The sequence below is a fragment of the Trematomus bernacchii genome, unplaced genomic scaffold (genome assembly GCF_902827165.1).
Source record: "Trematomus bernacchii unplaced genomic scaffold, fTreBer1.1, whole genome shotgun sequence".
In the NCBI taxonomy this organism is placed as follows: Eukaryota; Metazoa; Chordata; class Actinopteri; order Perciformes; family Nototheniidae; genus Trematomus; species Trematomus bernacchii.
Genome location: NW_022988063.1, coordinates 12501 through 33858, shown reverse-complemented (window position 1 = coordinate 33858; position 21358 = coordinate 12501). Strand labels below are relative to the sequence as shown.

Below are 21358 nucleotides of genomic sequence, written 5' to 3'. Positions count from 1 at the left end.
GTCAGGAGGTCTGCAGAGGGTCTTATATTCACCCAAGAAGAGAAGAGGAGGGGCTGAGACAAACAGAAAAGATAAACATACTATATATAGGATTCTTTAAGTCTTGATTTTTGTCTGTTGATGTTACACATGGAGCATTTCAGACTTCATCTGACCATTAATGTGTGTGTGTGTGTGTGTGTGTGTGTGTGTGTGTGTGTGTGTGTGTGTGTGTGTGTGTGTGTGTGTGTGTGTGGTGTGTGATGTGTGTGTGTGTGTGTGGTGTGTGTGTGTGTGTGTGGTGTAGTGTGTGTGGTGTAGTGTGTGTGTGTGTGTGTGTGTGTGTGTCTGTGTGTTGTGTGTGTGTGGTGTGTGTGTGTGGTATGTGTGTGTGTGTGGTGTGTGTTTGTGTGTGTAGGTGTGTGTGTGTGTGTGTGTGTGTGTGTGTTGTGTGTGTGTGTGTGTGTGTGTGTGTGTGTGTGTGTGTGTGTGTGTGTGTGTGTGTGTGTTTCAGGCGTCGGGGAAGAACCTGAACCTGAACGATGAGTCTCAGCACGGCCTCCTCATGCAGCTGCTGAAGCTCAGCTACAACTGCCTCAACTACGACTTCATAGGAACGTCTACGGACGAATCCTCCGATGACCTGTGCACCGTTCAGATCCCCACCTCCTGGAGATCAGGTACATAACACACACCTCCTGGAGATCAGGTACATAACCACACCACTCCTGGAGATCAGGTACATAACACACACCTGGAGATCAGGTACATAACACACACCTGGAGATCAGGTACATAACACACCTCCTGGAGATCAGGTACATAACACACACCTGGAGATCAGGTACATAACACACACCTCCTGGAGATCAGGTACATAACACACACCTGGAGATCAGGTACATAACACACACCTCCTGGAGATCAGGTACATAACACACACCTGGAGATCAGGTACATAACACACACCTCCTGGAGATCAGGTACATAACACACACCTCCTGGAGATCAGGTACATAACACACACCTCCTGGAGATCAGGTACATACACACACCTCCTGGAGATCAGGTACATAACACACACACCTGGAGATCAGGTACATAACACACACCTGGAGATCAGGTACATAACACACACTCCTGGAGATCAGGTACATAACACACCCCTGGAGATCAGGTACATAACACCACCCTGGAGATCAGTACATAACACACACCTGGAGATCAGGTACATAACACACACCTGGAGAATCAGGTACATAACCACACACCTGGAGATCAGGTACATACACACACACCTGGAGATCAGGTACATAACCACACATCCTGGAGATCAGGTACATAACACACACCTCCTGGAGATCAGGTACATAACACACACCTGGAGATCAGGTACATAACACACACCTCCTGGAGATCAGGTACATAACACACACATCCTGGGAGATCAGGGTTACATAACACCACCTCCTGGAGATCAGGTACATAACACACAACACCCTGGAGATCAGGTACAACACACACTCCTGGAGATCAGGTACATAACACACACCTCCTGGAGATCAGGTACATAACACACACCTCCTGGAGATCAGGTACATAACACACACCTGGAGACCAGGTACATAACACACACCTCCTGGAGATCAGGTAAAACACACACCTCCTGGAGATCAGGTACATAACACACACCTCCTGGAGATCAGGTACATAACACACACCTCCTGGAGATCAGGTACATAACACACACCTGGAGATCAGGTACATAACACACACCTGGAGATCAGGTACATAACACACACCTGGAGATCAGGTACATAACACACCTCCTGGAGATCAGGTACATAACACACACCTGGAGATCAGGTACATAACACACACCTCCTGGAGATCAGGTACATAACACACACCTCCTGGAGATCAGGTACATAACACACACCTCCTGGAGATCAGGTACATAACACACACCTCCTGGAGATCAGGTACATAACACACACACCTGGAGATCAGGTACATAACACACACCTCCTGGAGATCAGGTACATAACACACACCTCCTGGAGATCAGGTACATAACACAACATCCTGGAGATCAGGTACATAACACACACCCTGGAGATCAGGTACATAACACACACCTGGAGATCAGGTACATAACACACACCTGGAGATTCAGGTACATAACACACACCTCTGGAGATATAGGTACATAACACACACCTGGAGATCAGGTACATAACACACACCTGGAGATCAGGTACATAACACACACACCTGGAGATCAGGTACATAACACACACACCTGGAGATCAGGTACATAACACACACCCTGGAGATCAGGTACATAACATCACACCCTCCTGGAGATCAGGTACATAACACACACCTGGAGATATCAGGTACATAAACACACACCTGGAGATCAGGTACATAACACCACACCTGGAGATTCAGGTAATAACACACACCTGGAGATCAGGTACATAACACACACCTCCTGGAGATCAGGTACATAACACACACCCCTGGAGATCAGGTACATAACACCACACCTGGAGATCAGGTACATAACACACACATGGAGATCAGGTACATAACACACAACCTGGAGATCAGGTACATAACACACCACCTGGAGATCAGGTACATAACACACACACCTGGAGATCAGGTACATAACACACACCTGGAGATCAGGTACATAACACACACCTGGAGAGATCAGGTACATAACACACACCTCCTGGAGATCAGGTACATAACACACACCTGGAGATCAGGTACACACACACACACCTGGAGATCAGGTACATAACACACACCCTGGAGATCAGGTACATAACACACACCCTGGAGATCAGGTAATACACCACACACCTGGAGATCAGGTACATAACACACCACCTCCTGGAGATCAGGTACATAACACACACCTGGAGATCAGGTACATAACACACACCTCCTGGAGATCAGGTACATAACACACACACCTGGAGATCAGGTACATAACACACACCTGGAGATCAGGTACATAACACACACCTGGAGATCAGGTACATAACACACACCTGGAGATCAGGTACATAACACACACCTGGAGATCAGGTACATAACACACACACCTGGAGATCAGGTACATAACACACACCTCCTGGAGATCAGGTACATAACACACACCTGGAGATCAGGTACATAACACACACCTGGAGATCAGGTACATAACACACACCTGGAGATCAGGTACATAACACACACCTGGAGATCAGGTACATAACACACACCTGGAGATCAGGTACATAACACCACCTCCTGGAGATCAGGTACATAACACACACCTCCTGGAGATCAGGTACATAACACACACCTGGAGATCAGGTACATAACACACACCTCCTGGAGATCAGGTACATAACACACACCTCCTGGAGATCAGGTACATAACACACACCTCCTGGAGATCAGGTACATAACACACACCTCCTGGAGATCAGGTACATAACACACACCTCCTGGAGATCAGGTACATAACACACACCTCCTGGAGATCAGGTACATAACACACACCTCCTGGAGATCAGGTACATAACACACTGGAGATCAGGTACATAACACACACCTGGAGATCAGGTACATAACACACACACCTGGAGATCAGGTACATAACACACACCTGGAGATCAGGTACATAACACACACCTCCTGGAGATCAGGTACATAACACACACCTCCTGGAGATCAGGTACATAACACACACCTGGAGATCAGGTACATAACACACACCTGGAGATCAGGTACATAACACACACCTGGAGATCAGGTACATAACACACACCTCCTGGAGATCAGGTACATAACACACACCTCCTGGAGATCAGGTACATAACACACACCTCCTGGAGATCAGGTACATAACACACACCTGGAGATCAGGTACATAACACACACCTCCTGGAGATCAGGTACATAACACACACCTGGAGATCAGGTACATAACACACACCTGGAGATCAGGTACATAACACACACCTCCTGGAGATCAGGTACATAACACACACACCTGGAGATCAGGTACATACACACACACACCTGGAGATCAGGTACATAACACACACCTCCTGGAGATCAGGTACATAACACACACCTCCTGGAGATCAGGTACATAACACACACCTCCTGGAGATCAGGTACATAACACACACCTCCTGGAGATCAGGTGCATAACACCACCTGGAGATCAGGTACATAACACACACCTGGAGATCAGGTACATAACACACACCTGGAGATCAGGTACAAACACACACCTGGAGATCAGGTACATAACACACACCTCCTGGAGATCAGGTACATAACACACACCTCCTGGAGATCAGGTACATAACACACACCTCCTGGAGATCAGGTACATAACACACACCTGGAGATCAGGTACATAACACACACCTCCTGGAGATCAGGTACATAACACACACTCCTGGAGATCAGGTACATAACACACCTCCTGGAGATCAGGTACATAACACACACCTCCTGGAGATCAGGTACATAACACACCCTCCTGGAGATCAGGTACATAACACACACCTCCTGGAGATCAGGTACAACACACACACCTGGAGATCAGGTACATAACACACACCTGGAGATCAGGTACATAACACACACCTGGAGATCAGGTACATAACACACACACCTGGAGATCAGGTACATAACACACACCTCCTGGAGATCAGGTACATAACACACACCTCCTGGAGATCAGGTACATAACACACACCTCCTGGAGATCAGGTGCATAACACACACCTCCTGGAGATCAGGTACATAACACACACCTCCTGGAGATCAGGTACATAACACACACCTGGAGATCAGGTGCATAACACACACCTCCTGGAGATCAGGTACATAACACACACCTCCTGGAGATCAGGTACATAACACACACCTCCTGGAGATCAGGTACATAACACACCTGGAGATCAGGTGCATAACAACACCTCCTGGAGATCAGGTACATAACACACACCTCCTGGAGATCAGGTACATAACACAACCCTGGAGATCAGGTACATAACACACACCTGGAGATCAGGTACATAACACACACCTCCTGGAGATCAGGTACATAACACACACCTCCTGGAGATCAGGTACATAACACACACCTGGAGATCAGGTACATAACCACACCTCCTGGAGATCAGGTACATAACACACACCTCTGGAGATCAGGTACATAACACACACCTCCTGGAGATCAGGTACATAACACACCTCCTGGAGATCAGGTACATAACACACACCTCCTGGAGATCAGGTACATAACACACACCTCCTGGAGATCAGGTACATAACACACACCTCCTGGAGATCAGGTACATAACACACACCTGGAGATCAGGTACATAACACACACCTGGAGATCAGGTACATAACACACACCTCCTGGAGATCAGGTACATAACACACACCTGGAGATCAGGTACCATAAACACACACTCTGGAGATCAGGACATAACACACACCTCCTGGGAGATCAGGTACATAACACACACCCCTGGAGATCAGGTACATAACACACACCTCTGGAGATCAGGTACATAACACACACCTGGAGATCAGGTACATAAACACACACATCCTGGAGATCAGGTACATAACACACACCTCCTGGAGATCAGGTACATTAAACACACACCTCCTGGAGATCAGGTTACATAAACACACACCCCTGGAGAATCAGGTACAATAACACACACCTGGAGATCAGGTACATAACACACACCTCCTGGAGATCAGGTACATAAAACACACCTCCTGGAGATCAGGTACATAACACACACCTCCTGGAGATCAGGTACATAACACACACACCTGGAGATCAGGTACATAACACACACCTCTGGAGATCAGGTACATAAACACACACCTCCTGGAGATCAGGTTACATAACACACACCTCCTGGAGATCAGGTACATAACACACACACCTGGAGATCAGGTACATAACACACACCTGGAGATCAGGTACCCTAACACACACCTCCTGGAGATCAGGTACATAACACACACCTCCTGGAGATCAGGTACATAACACACACCTGGAGATCAGGTACATAACACACACCTGGAGATCAGGTACATAACACACACCTGGAGATCAGGTACATAACACACACCTGGAGATCAGGTACATAACACACACCTGGAGATCAGGTACATAACACACACCTGGAGATCAGGTACATAACACACACCTGGAGATCAGGTACATAACACACACCTGGAGATCAGGTACATAACACACACCTGGAGATCAGGTACATAACACACACACCTCCTGGAGATCAGGTACATAACACACACCTGGAGATCAGGTACATAACACACACCTGGAGATCAGGTACATAACACACACCTGGAGATCAGGTACATAACACACACCTGGAGATCAGGTACATAACACACACCTGGAGATCAGGTACATAACACACACCCTGGAGATCAGGTACATAACACACACCTGGAGATCAGGTACATAACACACACCTGGAGATCAGGTACATAACACACACCTCCTGGAGATCAGGTACATAACACACACCTGGAGATCAGGTGCAAACCCACACCTGGAGATCAGGTCATAACACACACTGGAGATTTTCCCATCAAGGTTACATAACACACACCTGGAGATCAGGTACATAACACACACTGGAGATCAGGTACATAACACACACCCTGGAGATCAGGTACATAACACACACCTGGAGATCAGGTACCATAACACACACCTGGAGATCAGGTGCATAAACACACCACCTGGAGATCAGGTACATAACACACACCTGGAGATCAGGTACATAACACACACCTGGAGATCAGGTACATAACACACACCTGGAGATCAGGTACATAACACACACCTCCTGGAGATCAGGTACATAACACACACCTGGAGATCAGGTGCATAACACACACCTGGAGATCAGGTACATAACACACACCTGGAGATCAGGTACATAACACACACCCTGGAGATCAGGTGCATTAACACACACCTGGAGATCAGGTACATAACACACACCTGGAGATCAGGTACATAACACACACCTCCTGGAGATCAGGTACATAACACACACACCTGGAGATCAGGTACATAACACACACCTGGAGATCAGGTAATAACACACACCTCCTGGAGATCAGGTACATAACACACACCTCCTGGAGATAGGTACATAACACACACTCCTGGAGATCACGGTGACAGAACACACACCTGGAGATCTAGGTACATAACACACACCTGGAGATCAGGTACATAACACACACCTGGAGATCAGGTACATAACACACACCTCCTGGAGATCAGGTACATAACACACACCTGGAGATCAGGTACATAACACACACCTGGAGATCAGGTACATAACACACACCTCCTGGAGATCAGGTACATAACACACACCTGGAGATCAGGTACATAACACACACCTGGAGATCAGGTACATAACACACACCTGGAGATCAGGTGCATAAAAGCCATTGTAGGAAAACATATTTCTTTCGAAAAAACTCACCAATTAATTGTGTAAAAAAAAAGAATATTCTGAGTGTTAAAAATATATATTCTGTGAGATTTTGCTCGTACATTTACAGCAAGAAGTTTTGAATATAGTCACTTATTTCTGAGAAAATCAATCTATTATCCCAGATCCAAACTACCAATTAACAAGAACAACTTTCAGCTGTAATTTAGGTCAAACATCGGAAATGTACGAGAATGAAATATCTGATTAAAGTCACACATTCACAAGAAAAGCAGAAAGATCTGTTTATTATAAAAAAAATGTAATTTCTCTGGAAACCAAACTATTTATAATGCAATTAACTAATCATTTAAAGTATTTAGAAAGCAAAACATTAGAGTAATTCTCAAATCACACTGAACTGAGTTTCTTCTGATTTTCTTAAATATATAATTCGTCATTTTCTGGCATTTATGGACCAAACCATTAAAAGTTATAACAAATAACCATCAGTTGCAGCTCTGATGTTTCTTCTAATAAATTGTGACTTTCTACTTTTCAGCGTTTCTTGATTCCTCCACACTGCAGCTCTTTTCAATTTATATCATTCCATCCCTCCGTCCCTTTCCCCGTTGGTAAGTGAGCCGCTCTGCACGTCCTGACACACCCAGAGACCCTGTTAGCCCCCTGTTAATGTGTGTGTGTGTGGTGTGTGTGTGTGTGTGTGTGTGTGTGTGTGTGTGTGTGTGTGTGTGGTGTGTGTGTGTGTGTGTGTGTGTGTGTGTGTGTGTGGTGTGTGTGTGTGTGTGTGTGTGTGTGTGTGTGTGTGTGTGTGTGTGTGTGTGTGTGGTGTGTGTGTGTGTGTGTGTGTGTGTGTGTGTGTTGTGTGTGTGTGTGTGTGTGTGTGTGTGTGTGTGTGTGTGTGTGTGTGTGTGTGTGTGTGTGTGTGTGTGTGTGTGTGTGTGTGTGTGTGTGTGTGTGTAGGTGTTGTCCTGTTTAGTTCAGATAGCCTCTGTGCGGCGCTCTCTCTTCAACAATGCGGAGCGAGCGAAGTTCCTCTCTCACCTGGTGGACGGAGTGAAGAGGATCCTGGTGAACCCACAGGTACGTCACACACACACATTTTTAGATTTTATTTATTAGAGGGTGGAAAATCTTGTATTGGAAATGTCTAACTTACGTCTATAGAAATATATTTTATATTATTTGTTGCATATTTTAACTTTTTAGGGTTATACATAAAAACTGTTATTCTCTTTGATCTTTCTATTACTTCTTACATTTATATTAATATCTTTGTTCAGTGGATTTCACGTTTTCAATATTCCCTTCCTCGTGTTTTTGCTCCAGTGTTTGCCAGACCCGAATAACTACCACGAGTTCTGCCGGCTGCTGGCGAGGCTGAAGAGCAACTATCAGCTGGGGGAACTGGTCAAAGTGGAAAACTACCCGGAGGTGATCCGCCTCATCGCTAACTTCACCGTCACCAGTCTGCAGGTAAGAACACAAATAGGAAGTGAAGAGAGACTTAGGACTCATGATGCTGAGTCACTCCTGCAGCAATAAATTGTGTTGGAAGAAAAACTAAAATACGAGGATAAGAAATGTTAGATTTTGTTCTGATGTTATTTTTACAATTATTTATATATTATTGTTGTCTCCCCCCCCCCCCCCCAGCACTGGGAGTTTGCCCCCAACAGTGTTCACTACCTGCTGAGTTTATGGCAGCGTCTGGCCGCCTCCGTGCCGTACGTTAAAGCCACCGAGCCTCACCTGCTGGAGACCTACACACCTGAGGTCACCAAGGCTTACATCACGTCACGGCTGGAGTCCGTGCACGTCATCCTCAGGTGAGATTCTGTCAGTCTGAAACCTGTTAGACTCAGGTGAGATTCTGTCACTCTGAAACCTGTTAGACTCAGGTGAGATTCTGTCAGTCTGAAACCTGTTAGACTCAGGTGAGATTCTGTCAGTCTGAAACCTGTTAGACTCAGGTGAGATTCTGTCAGTCTGAAACCTGTTAGACTCAGGTGAGATTCTGTCAGTCTGAAACCTGTTAGACTCAGGTGAGATTCTGTCAGTCTGAAACCTGTTAGACTCAGGTGAGATTCTGTCACTCTAAAACCTGTAAAGTTTCTGTCGCTCTCAAAAACATGTTAGACTTTTTGTCAGTCTAAAACCTGTAGGACTCAGGTGAGACACATATTTTGAGTTCCCACACTAATGAAAGGTGTGTGTTCTCCCCAGAGATGGGCTGGAGGACCCTCTGGACGACGCGGGGCTCGTGCAGCAGCAGCTCGACCAGCTGTCCACCATCGGGCGCTGTGAGTACGAGAAGACGTGCGCGCTGCTGGTGCAGCTGTTCGACCAGGCGGCACAGAGCTACCAGGAACTGCTGCAGAGCACCAACTCCAGCGCCGCGGATATCACCGTGCAGGAGGGTACGATACACACACACACACACACACACACAGACACACACACACACACACACACACACACACACACACAGACACAGACACACACACAGACACACACACAGACACACAGACAGACACACACACACACACAGACACACACACACACACACACACACACACCACACACACACACACACACACACACCGACACACACACACACACAGACACAGACACAGACACAGACACAGACACACACACAGACACACAGACAGACACACAGACAGACACACACACACACACAGACACACACACACACACAGACACACACACACAGACACACACACACACACAGACAGACACACACAGACACACACACACACACACCACACAGACACAGACACCACACACAGACACAGACACACACAGACACACACACACACACAGACACACACACACACACACACACACACACGGCAAAACATCTGTAAAATTGTAAAATATAGCTAAACAATTACAATTTTTCGCAGATTTTCTTTTTTTTATATTTAGAAAAGATTGGAAGTGATAATCTCTGCCTATATGACTGATATGTTTAATTGTCTCTCTAACGCTCCCTCTGTGCAGGTCGGTTGACGTGGTTGGTTTACATCATCGGGGCGGTGATCGGGGGGCGAGTGTCGTTCGCCAGCACAGACGAGCAGGACGCCATGGACGGAGAGTTAGTCTGTCGGTAAGAAAACGAGAATATGTGAGAGTTACATACCCTGAAAATATCTGGTTTGTCTCCAAGCTGCAATCTGATGAGGCCGGCTTTTATAGTTCCTTATTTCTCTTAAAGGGTTAGGGTCCAACACATTGTACGTGATAGGCTTGACCAAAGTGGTTGACCAATCACAACAGAGCATTAGAGCAGACTGGGCTCTGGTTTCAGACAGAGGGTGAAAAGACAGGCAGTATGAGAAAAATAAAGAGTGAAATTGTGTGAAAAAGACTTCTTTATTGCTAAAATGGACAATTCATCAGTATAAACACACGTTTGAATGTAAGCAGCAGGGGCCCCAACACATTTCCCTGTGGGACTCCAAATGTTCTAGGTCGCTTAAACGTGTAAATTAATCAGATTTAAATGATTTATAAGCTAATTAAGCTACTTCTGAACCACTTGTTCCGCTAATTAAGGTAGAAATGAATGTGGTTCTGACTGGTTATGATGTTTCCTGCCGTTCAGGGTGCTGCAGCTGATGAACCTGACGGACTCTCGACTCGCTCAGGCGGGAAACGAGCGGCTGGAGCTCGCCATGCTCAGCTTCTTCGAGCAGTTCAGGAAGATCTACATCGGAGACCAGGTGCAGAAATCATCAAAGGTACGACGACTCACTGAATGACATGTAGGAGAGTACACGGTTCAGGTATTTTACATACTTTTACTGTTATACTTTTACTTCGCTAGATTTACGGTTGACATTTATCTGTCAACTGAAGTTTTTATACATTTCGTCGTGCGGTATCATTGCTTTTCCTGAAGTAAAGGATCTCAGAATCAGGCGTATCGTCTAGTCTACTTGCACAATTACATTATCTTTCAGAAACTTTCTACTTTTTACTGCACGATCAATACTTTTTCACGATATATCGTGTCGTGACGATAATCGCGATATGCGCATGCGCGATAGTCACATCGCAGGACGTGCGATTTAAAAAAAAAATGTTTAGGACGTGCGATATTAAGTTGGCAAATTAACTTAAACACGTCATGTTACAATTATTTTGCTGCTTGCTACAAAAGGAAAACTGGCGCGGCTCTCATGTCAGGGGTCCTTGAGTGAGTGAGGGCTCTGCATGCACAGCTACTCACCAAGTGTCAGAAAACACAACCCTCTCTATTTTCCTCCATACCCAAATCTCTAAAAAAGGGGCTGCAACGGATCTGATAAAAACTGATCCAGATTTGAACACTGTCCTGACGTCAGGACGGTGGCGCTACGGCTATTGGGCCAACTCCACCAATCAGGAGGAGACAGCCACGGCCATTGCCATTCAAAAGCGCTGGAGACGCTGTAGTACATATGCCAGGCCTGTAGGTGGTGCTGTTCTCACAGAATCTGCCCAGAGCTAAAACAGAGCTAAAAAATGTCAAATTGAGCAAAATGAGGCATGGCTAAAATGCATGATCTGTTTGGTATTTTGAAAAAAAGAAAAGTATAAATATGCCTTATATAGGTATGGTCCTACACTATATTATTACAATATAGCATGATAGGTCCACTTTAAGATCCAGACGTCCGTGACTAAAATCCTTCATCCGGTTAAATATAGTTAGTAAAATACCAGTTGTATTAAAGTTCAAGAAAGGATGGTTTGCGGACAAAAACAAAACTGTCTTTTCTTCAATTCCTGTATTTTTTCATATCACAATATATATATATATATATATATATCACAGGGGGAAGAAATATCGCAATGTCAGTTTTTTCCAATATCGCGCAGCCCTAATTCAGACTGGACGTCTAGCCGACATACTGCATCTAAATTCATGACTTTACTTGTAGTGGAGTCTTTTTAAAGTAGGGTATCAGTACTGTAAAGGATCTTAATACCTCCACCCTGTAGCATGTGTGTGTTCTGTGTATTTACTGGGTGTTAGCCGCCTTTTCTGTGGACTCGTGCTGACTGCAGCGGTTTCTATAGATTGTGTTGTTAGTGGTGTGAAGAGCTGACTGACGGAGTGTGTTCTGTGTGTTTCGGAGCAGAAACTGCAAAATGTGACCGTCTCAGATAAGTGGAATAGATAGTCTGTTCCTGGTTTAGTGTTAGCTCCCTTTAATAAATCAGAGTGGGTGAGTAGAGGGTAGGGATGACACCAGAAGCAGCATATCAATAATATTGTAGATCAATAGACTAGATATCATCCTGAGTGTTGTTTTTTTACCATGTGCAAATACAGAACAACGTTTAAAGGGTTCGTGCATCCAGCCACTTCTCTCTTAATAAAATAACTATAATATAACTAAATAAGATGTGACGTTAGCATGCACAGCAGAAACATACCTACAGAGTTACTCGCTTACCAAACATATCTAAAGTAAAGTGTGAGACGTGTATTAAAAGCGTTGAGAAATGTAAACGCAGCGAGCAGAGTCTCTGAGGTCATGGGAAGCTGCAGGTTCCACGCTGAGTGTTCAGTGAGCAGAGAATGGGTTAAATAAACCTGAGCGTGGAAACAATATGCAGCTTTAGTCGGAGGTTCCTCTTCCTGTCAGTTTAACCCTCTGTTCTGCAGAAAGTGAGCCCCCCCCCCCTCACTCTTTATCTCTGAACATGTCCTCATGCTTCACCTCCCTCTGCTGCACAGTCAGAGCTTTAACTGATGATCCTGGAGAGATTAAAGTGCGCTCACATGCTAAACATTTAGCTCATTTTGAGACAATTTGTTGTTTTATATTGCAAAAAAATTGGAAGTGAAAAATTAAATAAGATTAAACATTTAGCGAAAAAAATTACTATTGCAAAAAAACATATATAATAAAAATGTAAATAAAATGCAGGGAAAAATGTGATATTGGAAAAATATAGGATTTTTTTTTTTTAAAGCACTTTTTCATATTTTTTTAATATATAGAAATAATGCGCTTTATTTCTTAATTCTTCCCTCTTTTAATTCAGTAACAAGCTGAGGTTAACTTACTCAATATAAAACCCTACAATAATCCCAGCTCTAAATGTGCAGTTATTTTCCTCAAAACAAAACACACACTGGATGTCTCTAATACATATGTTAACACACACGATTCACACACACACACACACACACACACGCACGCACGCACGCACACACACACACACACACACACACACACACACATGCACACACACTGGATGTCTCTAATACATATGTTAACACACACGATACATACACACACACACACACGCACACACACACACACACACTGGATGTCTCTAATACATATGTTAACACACACGATTCACACACACGCACCACACACACACACACGCACACACACACACACACACACGCACACACACGCACACACTGGATGTCTCTAATACATATGTTAACACACACGATACACACACACACACACACGCACACACACACACATGCACACGCACACATGCACACACACTGGATGTCTCTAATACATATGTTAACACACACGATACATACACACACACACACACATTTAGCTTTAACATGGTGCTACAAAATGATGAAGAGAATTTTCTAAATAAAAGTCTGGGGGAAAAACATCATATTTTATTTTAAATGTCGTTTATAAGTGAAAAGAAACGTGGTGGAGAGGTGGAGAGATATTTATGAAGTTGTGAGTAAATATTGACGAATGTGTTTCTGTTGTTCGCAGCTTTATCGACGACTATCAGAAGTTCTGGGTCTGAACGACGAGACCATGGTACTCAGTGTCTTTATAGGGAAAATGTGAGTACAACATTATCTACATGTTAACATCATTAACGAAGACGTTACGTTTCTTTCTGTGTTCATGTTCAATCGCTCCTCTCTTTCAGCATCACAAACTTGAAGTACTGGGGCCAGTGTGAACCAATCACCTCCAAGACACTCCAACTACTGAACGACCTCTCCTTAGGATATCCTTCAGCTGTGTGTGTGTGTGTGTGTGTGTGTGTGTGTGTGTGTGTGTGTGTGTGTGTGTGTGTGTGTGTGTGTGTGTGTGTGTGTGTGTGTGTGTGTGTGTGTGTGTGTGTGTGTGTGTGTGTGTGGTGTGTGTGTGTGTGTGTGTGTGTGTGTGTGTGTGTGTGTGTGTGTGTGTGTGTGTGTGTGTGTGTGTGTGTGTGTGTGGTGTGTGTGTGTGTGTGTGTGTGGTGTGTGTGTGTGTGTGTGTGTGTGTGTGTGTGTGTGTGTGTGTGTGTGTGTGTGTGTGTGTGTGTGTGTGTGTGTGTGTGTGTGTGTGTGTGTGTGTGTGTGTGTGTGTGTGTGTGTGTGTGTGTGTGTGTGTGTGTGTGCGCGCGCGCGACTGTGTGAGACTGACTGTGTGACTGACTGTGTGTGTGACTGACTGTATGTGACTGACTGTGTGTGACTGACTGTGTGTGTGTGACTGTGTGAGACTGACTGTGTGTGTGTGACTGTGTGTGTGTGTGACTGACTGACTGTGTGTGTGTGACTGTGTGAGACTGACTGTGTGTGTGTGACTGTGTGTGTGTGAGACTGACTGTGTGTGTGTGACTGTGTGTGTGTGAGACTGACTGTGTGTGTGACTGTGTATCTAACTCCTATAAAAGTGTTTACTGTTTTTTTTTTATTCTCCTGTGATATTTAGTTATTTAAAAAAAAAAAGATTCTGTGATAATATATATATTTTTTTTTAAATAATTTATAATAACTCACTTTCTTATTGTCAATAACAACATTTCTAATCTATTTTTATTTATTTTTGGTATTTTAAGATTTAATTACCAAAGCTTTTCAGTTCTTTTTTTTGCCGTTAAAAGTCAAACTTATTTGCCATATGTTGAGATTTTTCATCCTTCTTTCCCATTTCTTTCTCTGATGTGTAAATGCAAACTTTAAATATGTATATGAAGTGCACGTGCACCTCCCTGTACCTGCTCCTGTGTGCTCCTTGACTTCCTGTGTGCACGTACAGCAGCGTGAGGAAGCTGGTGAAGCTCAGCGCCGTGCAGTTCATGTTGAACAACCACACTGTGAGTAACTCTCTATACAATAAACACTCAATATGTGGAGGTGAAGTATCTTTCTGATAACATGTTTTTATTGCCTTTCGACAATGTTTAAAGGTGGGGTAGGTAAGTTTGAGAAACCGGCTGTGGAAAATAGCCACGGAAATTATAAGTGGAAAGCAAAATAGATGCATACAAATGAGACAATGGTCTGTACTGATTGTATAAGCAAAGAGAAAAAAGGGTTACACACTAAAGCCACGTCCAGGAGTTTGTGTTTGAGTCTCCTAAACTCACCAACAGTCAACTCATTTGCATATTTAAACGTAACACTTCAGAAAACTTGTAAACATAAAAACTAACCGTGTTGATTATTAATAATGATCTTCTGTGTTTGTGTTTTTAAAGAGTGAACACTTCTCCTTCCTCGGGGTGAACAACCAATCCAATCTGAGCGACATGAGGTGTCGGACCACCTTCTACACGGCTTTGGGACGCCTGCTAATGGTGGACCTAGGTACACACACACACACACACTCACACTCAGGGACACACACAGGGACACACACACACACACACACACACACACACACACTCACACTCAGGGACACACACAGGGACACACACACACACTCTCACACACTCACACTCAGGGATACACACACACACTCACACTTACGCACACACACACACACACTCACACTCAGGGATACACACACACACACACTCACACTTACGGACACACACACACACACACACACACTCACACTTACGGACACACACACACACACACACACTCACACTCAGGGATACACACACACACACACACACTCAAACAGAGACATAACACATTTACAGACACAGACACACACAAACACTGGATGTCTTATACATATGTTAACACACACACAATACACACACCCCCACACATGCAGACACACAAACAAACACAGACACACACACTTACAGAGACACACACACACACTTACACAGACACACACACACACTTACAGACACACACAGAGACACAAACACTGGATATCTCTAATACATATGTTAACACACACGATACAGACACACAAGCAGCACACACACCCCCACACACGCGCAGACACACAGAGACACACAGGCACACACACACCAACGCAAGCAAACACTGGACGTCTCTACCACACACACACACACACACACCAACACACACTTTTTTTCCAGAGCCAGTCGTGTTTTATATTTGATCTTTTTATTGCACATTCTTACTTTAAATTCTTATGTTTTTTGAATATATTTTGATTATTTTCTTGCAGGTATTTATTTATTGTGTTAATCTAAAGACTCTTTGATCATTTCATATTTTATTGCATATTCTTACTTTCACATTTAGCTCATATTAATATTGAAATGTTATTTTAGATGTGTTGCACATCCTCATTGATGATGATTTGTGTTATTATAGGATCTATTTTCCTAGAAGTCGACATCGAGCCTTTTTGACCATGTGTTTTATTGTAGGTGAGGACGAGGATCAGTTTGAGCAGTTCATGCTTCCTCTGACGGCCGCGTTTGAAACTGTGGCTCAGATGCTGAGCACAAACACCTTCAACGAGCAGGAGGCCAAGGTGCACACACACACACACACACACACACACCAAAATGCTGCTTTACTTACAGAGCTTTTATTCTGAAAATCCTCTCTACTTCCTGCAGAGGACTCTGGTGGGTTTGGTTCGAGACCTGCGAGGAATCGCCTTCGCCTTCAACGCCAAAACCAGCTTCATGATGCTCTTCGACTGGATGTATCCTCACAGCAAGTCTTCATCGTCATGTGCTCAGCAGCTGCAGTGTAGATGTTACGCTCGTGTTCAACAGTTTACATGTTAAGGGTTAATGCTACTTCACTTGCACGTGATGCTACGAGCGGCACGTGATGCTACGAGCGGCACGTGATGCTACGAGCGGCACGTGATGCTACGAGCGGCACGTGATGCTACGAGCAGCTACAGTGGAGATGTGCCAATGAAAAACGTAAGTCTCCTCCAGCAGAGCAACATGAATATATATAGGACAGATAAATAAAAGATAGATATAGGCATTTTTCATAAATGCTGACATTACTCAGAAAATCTAAAAATTCTTACTTTTTTCCCAAAATCTTAAAATTCAGATTTTTTCTGAAAATCCTGACTTTTTTTCTGGAAATTCTGACTTTTTTTCCCATAATCTTAAATTCAGACTTTTTTCAGAAAATCTTAACATTCTGACTTTTTTCCCAAAATCTTAAATTCAGACTTTTTTCAGAAAATCTTAAAATTCGGACTTTTTTCCCAAAATCTTAAAATGCTGACTTTTTTCAGAAAATCTTAAAATTCGGACTTTTTTCCCAAAATCTTAAAATGCTGACTTTTTTCCCAAAATCTTAAAATTCTGACTTTTTTCCCAAAATCTTAAAATTCGGACTTTTTTCCCAAAATCTTAAAATGCTGACTTTTTTCCCAAAATCTTAAAATTCTGACTTTTTTCCCAAAATCTTAAAATTCGGACTTTTTTCAGAAAATCTTAAAATTCGGACTTTTTTCCCAAAATCTTAAAATGCTGACTTTTTTCCCAAAATCTTAAAATTCGGACTTTTTTCCCAAATCTTAAAATCCTGACTTTTTTCCCAAAATCTTAAAATTCTGACTTTTTTTCCCATAATCTTAACATTCTGACTTTTTTCCCAAAATCTTAAAATGCGACTTTTTTCCCCAAAATCTTAAATTCTGACTTTTTTTCAGAAAATCTTAAAATTCTGACTTTTTTCCCAAAATCTTAAAATGCTATATGTCAATGAAAAACTGAAGTCCTCCTCCAACAAAGCAACATGAATATATATAGGACATATAACAAATAGAATAGAAATAGTGCAAGTAGAGTCTGTATACAGGTAAATGGAATATGATGTATAGATAAATAATTAGCAAGATGCAACCAGATGAATGTTGATGGACGTTCTTCACAGGGTTCAGGTGGTTAACAGGCTTATTGCCTGTGGGATGAAACTGTCTCTGAGTCTGGTGGTTTCCGTCCTGATGCTGCGGTACCGCTTCTAAAATAATAATATCCTTTTATAATAATATTTAATACCCTGTCAGCATCTTTAACTCGAGCCTCAGGTATCCGGCCTACATGCCCATCCTGCAGAGAGCCATCGAGCTGTGGTACCACGACCCAGCATGCACCACTCCCGTCCTCAAGCTCATGGCAGAGCTGGTGCACAACAGGTAACCCCGATACACCTGTAGAGGGTCTGAATACCAGAGAGGGAACAAGTACACACATCCTGTACTCAAGTAGAAGTACACACATCCTTTACTCAAGTAGAAGTACACCCATCCTTTACTCAAGTAGAAGTACACACATCCTTTACTCAAGTAGAAGTACACACATCCTTTACTCAAGTAGAAGTACACACATCCTGTACTCAAGTAGAAGTACACACATCCTGTACTCAAGTAGAAGTACACACATCCTTTACTCAAGTAGAAGTACACACATCCTTTACTCAAGTAGAAGTACACACATCCTGTACTCAAGTAGAAGTACACACATCCTTTACTCAAGTAGAAGTACACACATCCTTTACTCAAGTAGAAGTACACACATCCTTTACTCAAGTAGAAGTACAGATACTCGTGTTTAAAAATACTCTGGTAAAAGTAGAAGTACTGACTAAACTTCTATTTGTGTTCAACATGTAAGAAGTAGAAAGTACATGTATTTGTGTTCAACATGTAAGAAGTAGAAAGTACAGGTATTTGTGTTCAACATGTAAGAAGTAGAAAGTACAGGTATTTGTGTTCAACATGTAAGAAGTAGAAAGTACAGGTATTTGTGTTCAACATGTAAGAAGTAGAAAGTACAGGTATTTGTGTTCAACATGTAAGAAGTAGAAAGTACAGGTATTTGTGTTCAACATGTGAGAAGTAGAAAGTACAGGTATTTGTGTTCAACATGTAAGAAGTAGAAAGTACAGGTATTTGTGTTCAACATGTAAGAAGTAGAAAGTACAGGTATTTGTGTTCAACATGTAAGAAGTAGAAAGTACAGGTATTAGTGTTCAACATGTGAGAAGTAGAAAGTACAGGTATTAGTGTTCAACATGTGAGAAGTAGAAAGTACAGGTATTTGTGTTCAACATGTAAGAAGTAGAAAGTACAGGTATTTGTGTTCAACATGTAAGAAGTAGAAAGTACAGGTATTTGGGTTCAAAATGTAAGAAGTAGAAAGTACAGGTATTAGTGTTCAACATGTGAGAAGTAGAAAGTACAGGTATTAGTGTTCAACATGTGAGAAGTAGAAAGTACAGGTATTTGGGTTCAACATGTAAGAAGTAGAAAGTACAGGTATTTGTGTTCAACATGTAAGAAGTAGAAAGTACAGGTATTTGTGTTCACATGTAAGAAGTAGAAAGTACAGGTATTTGGGTTCAAAATGTAAGAAGTAGAAAGTACAGGTATTTGGGTTCAACATGTAAGAAGTAGAAAGTACAGGTATTTGTGTTCAACATGTAAGAAGTAGAAAGTACAGGTATTTGTGTTCAACATGTAAGAAGTAGAAAGTACAGGTATTTGGGTTCAAAATGTAAGAAGTAGAAAGTACAGGTATTTGGGTTCAACATGTAAGAAGTAGAAAGTACAGGTATTTGTGTTCAACATGTAAGAAGTAGAAAGTACAGGTATTTGTGTTCAACATGTAAGAAGTAGAAAGTACAGGTATTTGTGTTCAACATGTAAGAAGTAGAAAGTACAGGTATTTGTGTTCAACATGTAAGAAGTAGAAAGTACAGGTATTTGTGTTCAACATGTAAGAAGTAGAAAGTACAGGTATTTGGGTTCAAAATGTAAGAAGTAGAAAGTACAGGTATTTGGGTTCAACATGTAAGAAGTAGAAAGTACAGGTATTTGTGTTCAACATGTAAGAAGTAGAAAGTACAGGTATTTGTGTTCAACATGTAAGAAGTAGAAAGTACAGGTATTTGTGTTCAACATGTAAGAAGTAGAAAGTACAGGTATTTGTGTTCAACATGTAAGAAGTAGAAAGTACAGGTATTTGTGTTCAACATGTAAGAAGTAGAAAGTACAGGTATTTGGGTTCAAAATGTAAGAAGTAGAAAGTACAGGTATTTGGGTTCAACATGTAAGAAGTAGAAAGTACAGGTATTTGAGTTCAACATGTGAGAAGTAGAAAGTAAAAAGTGGTCAGAAAAATAAGTAGTGGAGTAAAGTACTGATATCAGAAAGATGTACTTAAGTACAGTAACAAAGTATTTGTACTCCTACTTCCCACCTGCTTAATACTGCATGTTATTCGATGTAATTGGATATTGATCTGTTGGATATTGATCTGTTGGATATTGATCTGTTCCCTGCAGGTCTCAGAGGCTACAGTTTGACGTGTCGTCGCCGAACGGCATCCTGCTGTTCAGAGAAACCAGCAAGATGATCACCACATACGGTACATTAAAAAACAAAACCTTAATATCTATTTTTATTTTTATATATATATATATATATATAGACAAATGTATTATTCAGAATGAAAGTACTGTATTTTTCCATGGAAGAAACGACAATAAAAGTTAAGTAAAAATATGCAATAATTAATCATATTAACACAACTACAATAAATAGCAACATTAAAACTGTAAAAAAAAATATATATATATATACAGGGTCGTATAAGTATAAATACATTTTTCAACTGTAATA

The 21358-nt window shown here is 42.5% G+C and overlaps 1 protein-coding gene across 1 annotated transcript in view; it reads left to right on the top strand.

Moving 5' to 3' along the window:
* The window catches only part of xpo7 (exportin 7), a gene marked incomplete at both ends in the record, with an annotated part of 53160 nt that overhangs the window by 20451 nt on the left and 11351 nt on the right, over window positions 1–21358 (top strand). Inside the window, 17 exon segments of the mRNA XM_034120262.1 lie at window positions 494–659; window positions 8077–8103; window positions 8106–8149; window positions 8499–8618; window positions 8865–9011; window positions 9192–9364; window positions 9762–9955; window positions 10560–10665; window positions 11164–11299; window positions 14318–14391; window positions 14481–14561; window positions 15575–15638; window positions 16023–16131; window positions 17124–17230; window positions 17319–17407; window positions 18764–18871; window positions 21022–21104. Coding sequence (XP_033976153.1) covers window positions 494–659; window positions 8077–8103; window positions 8106–8149; window positions 8499–8618; window positions 8865–9011; window positions 9192–9364; window positions 9762–9955; window positions 10560–10665; window positions 11164–11299; window positions 14318–14391; window positions 14481–14561; window positions 15575–15638; window positions 16023–16131; window positions 17124–17230; window positions 17319–17407; window positions 18764–18871; window positions 21022–21104 — 1828 coding nt within the window.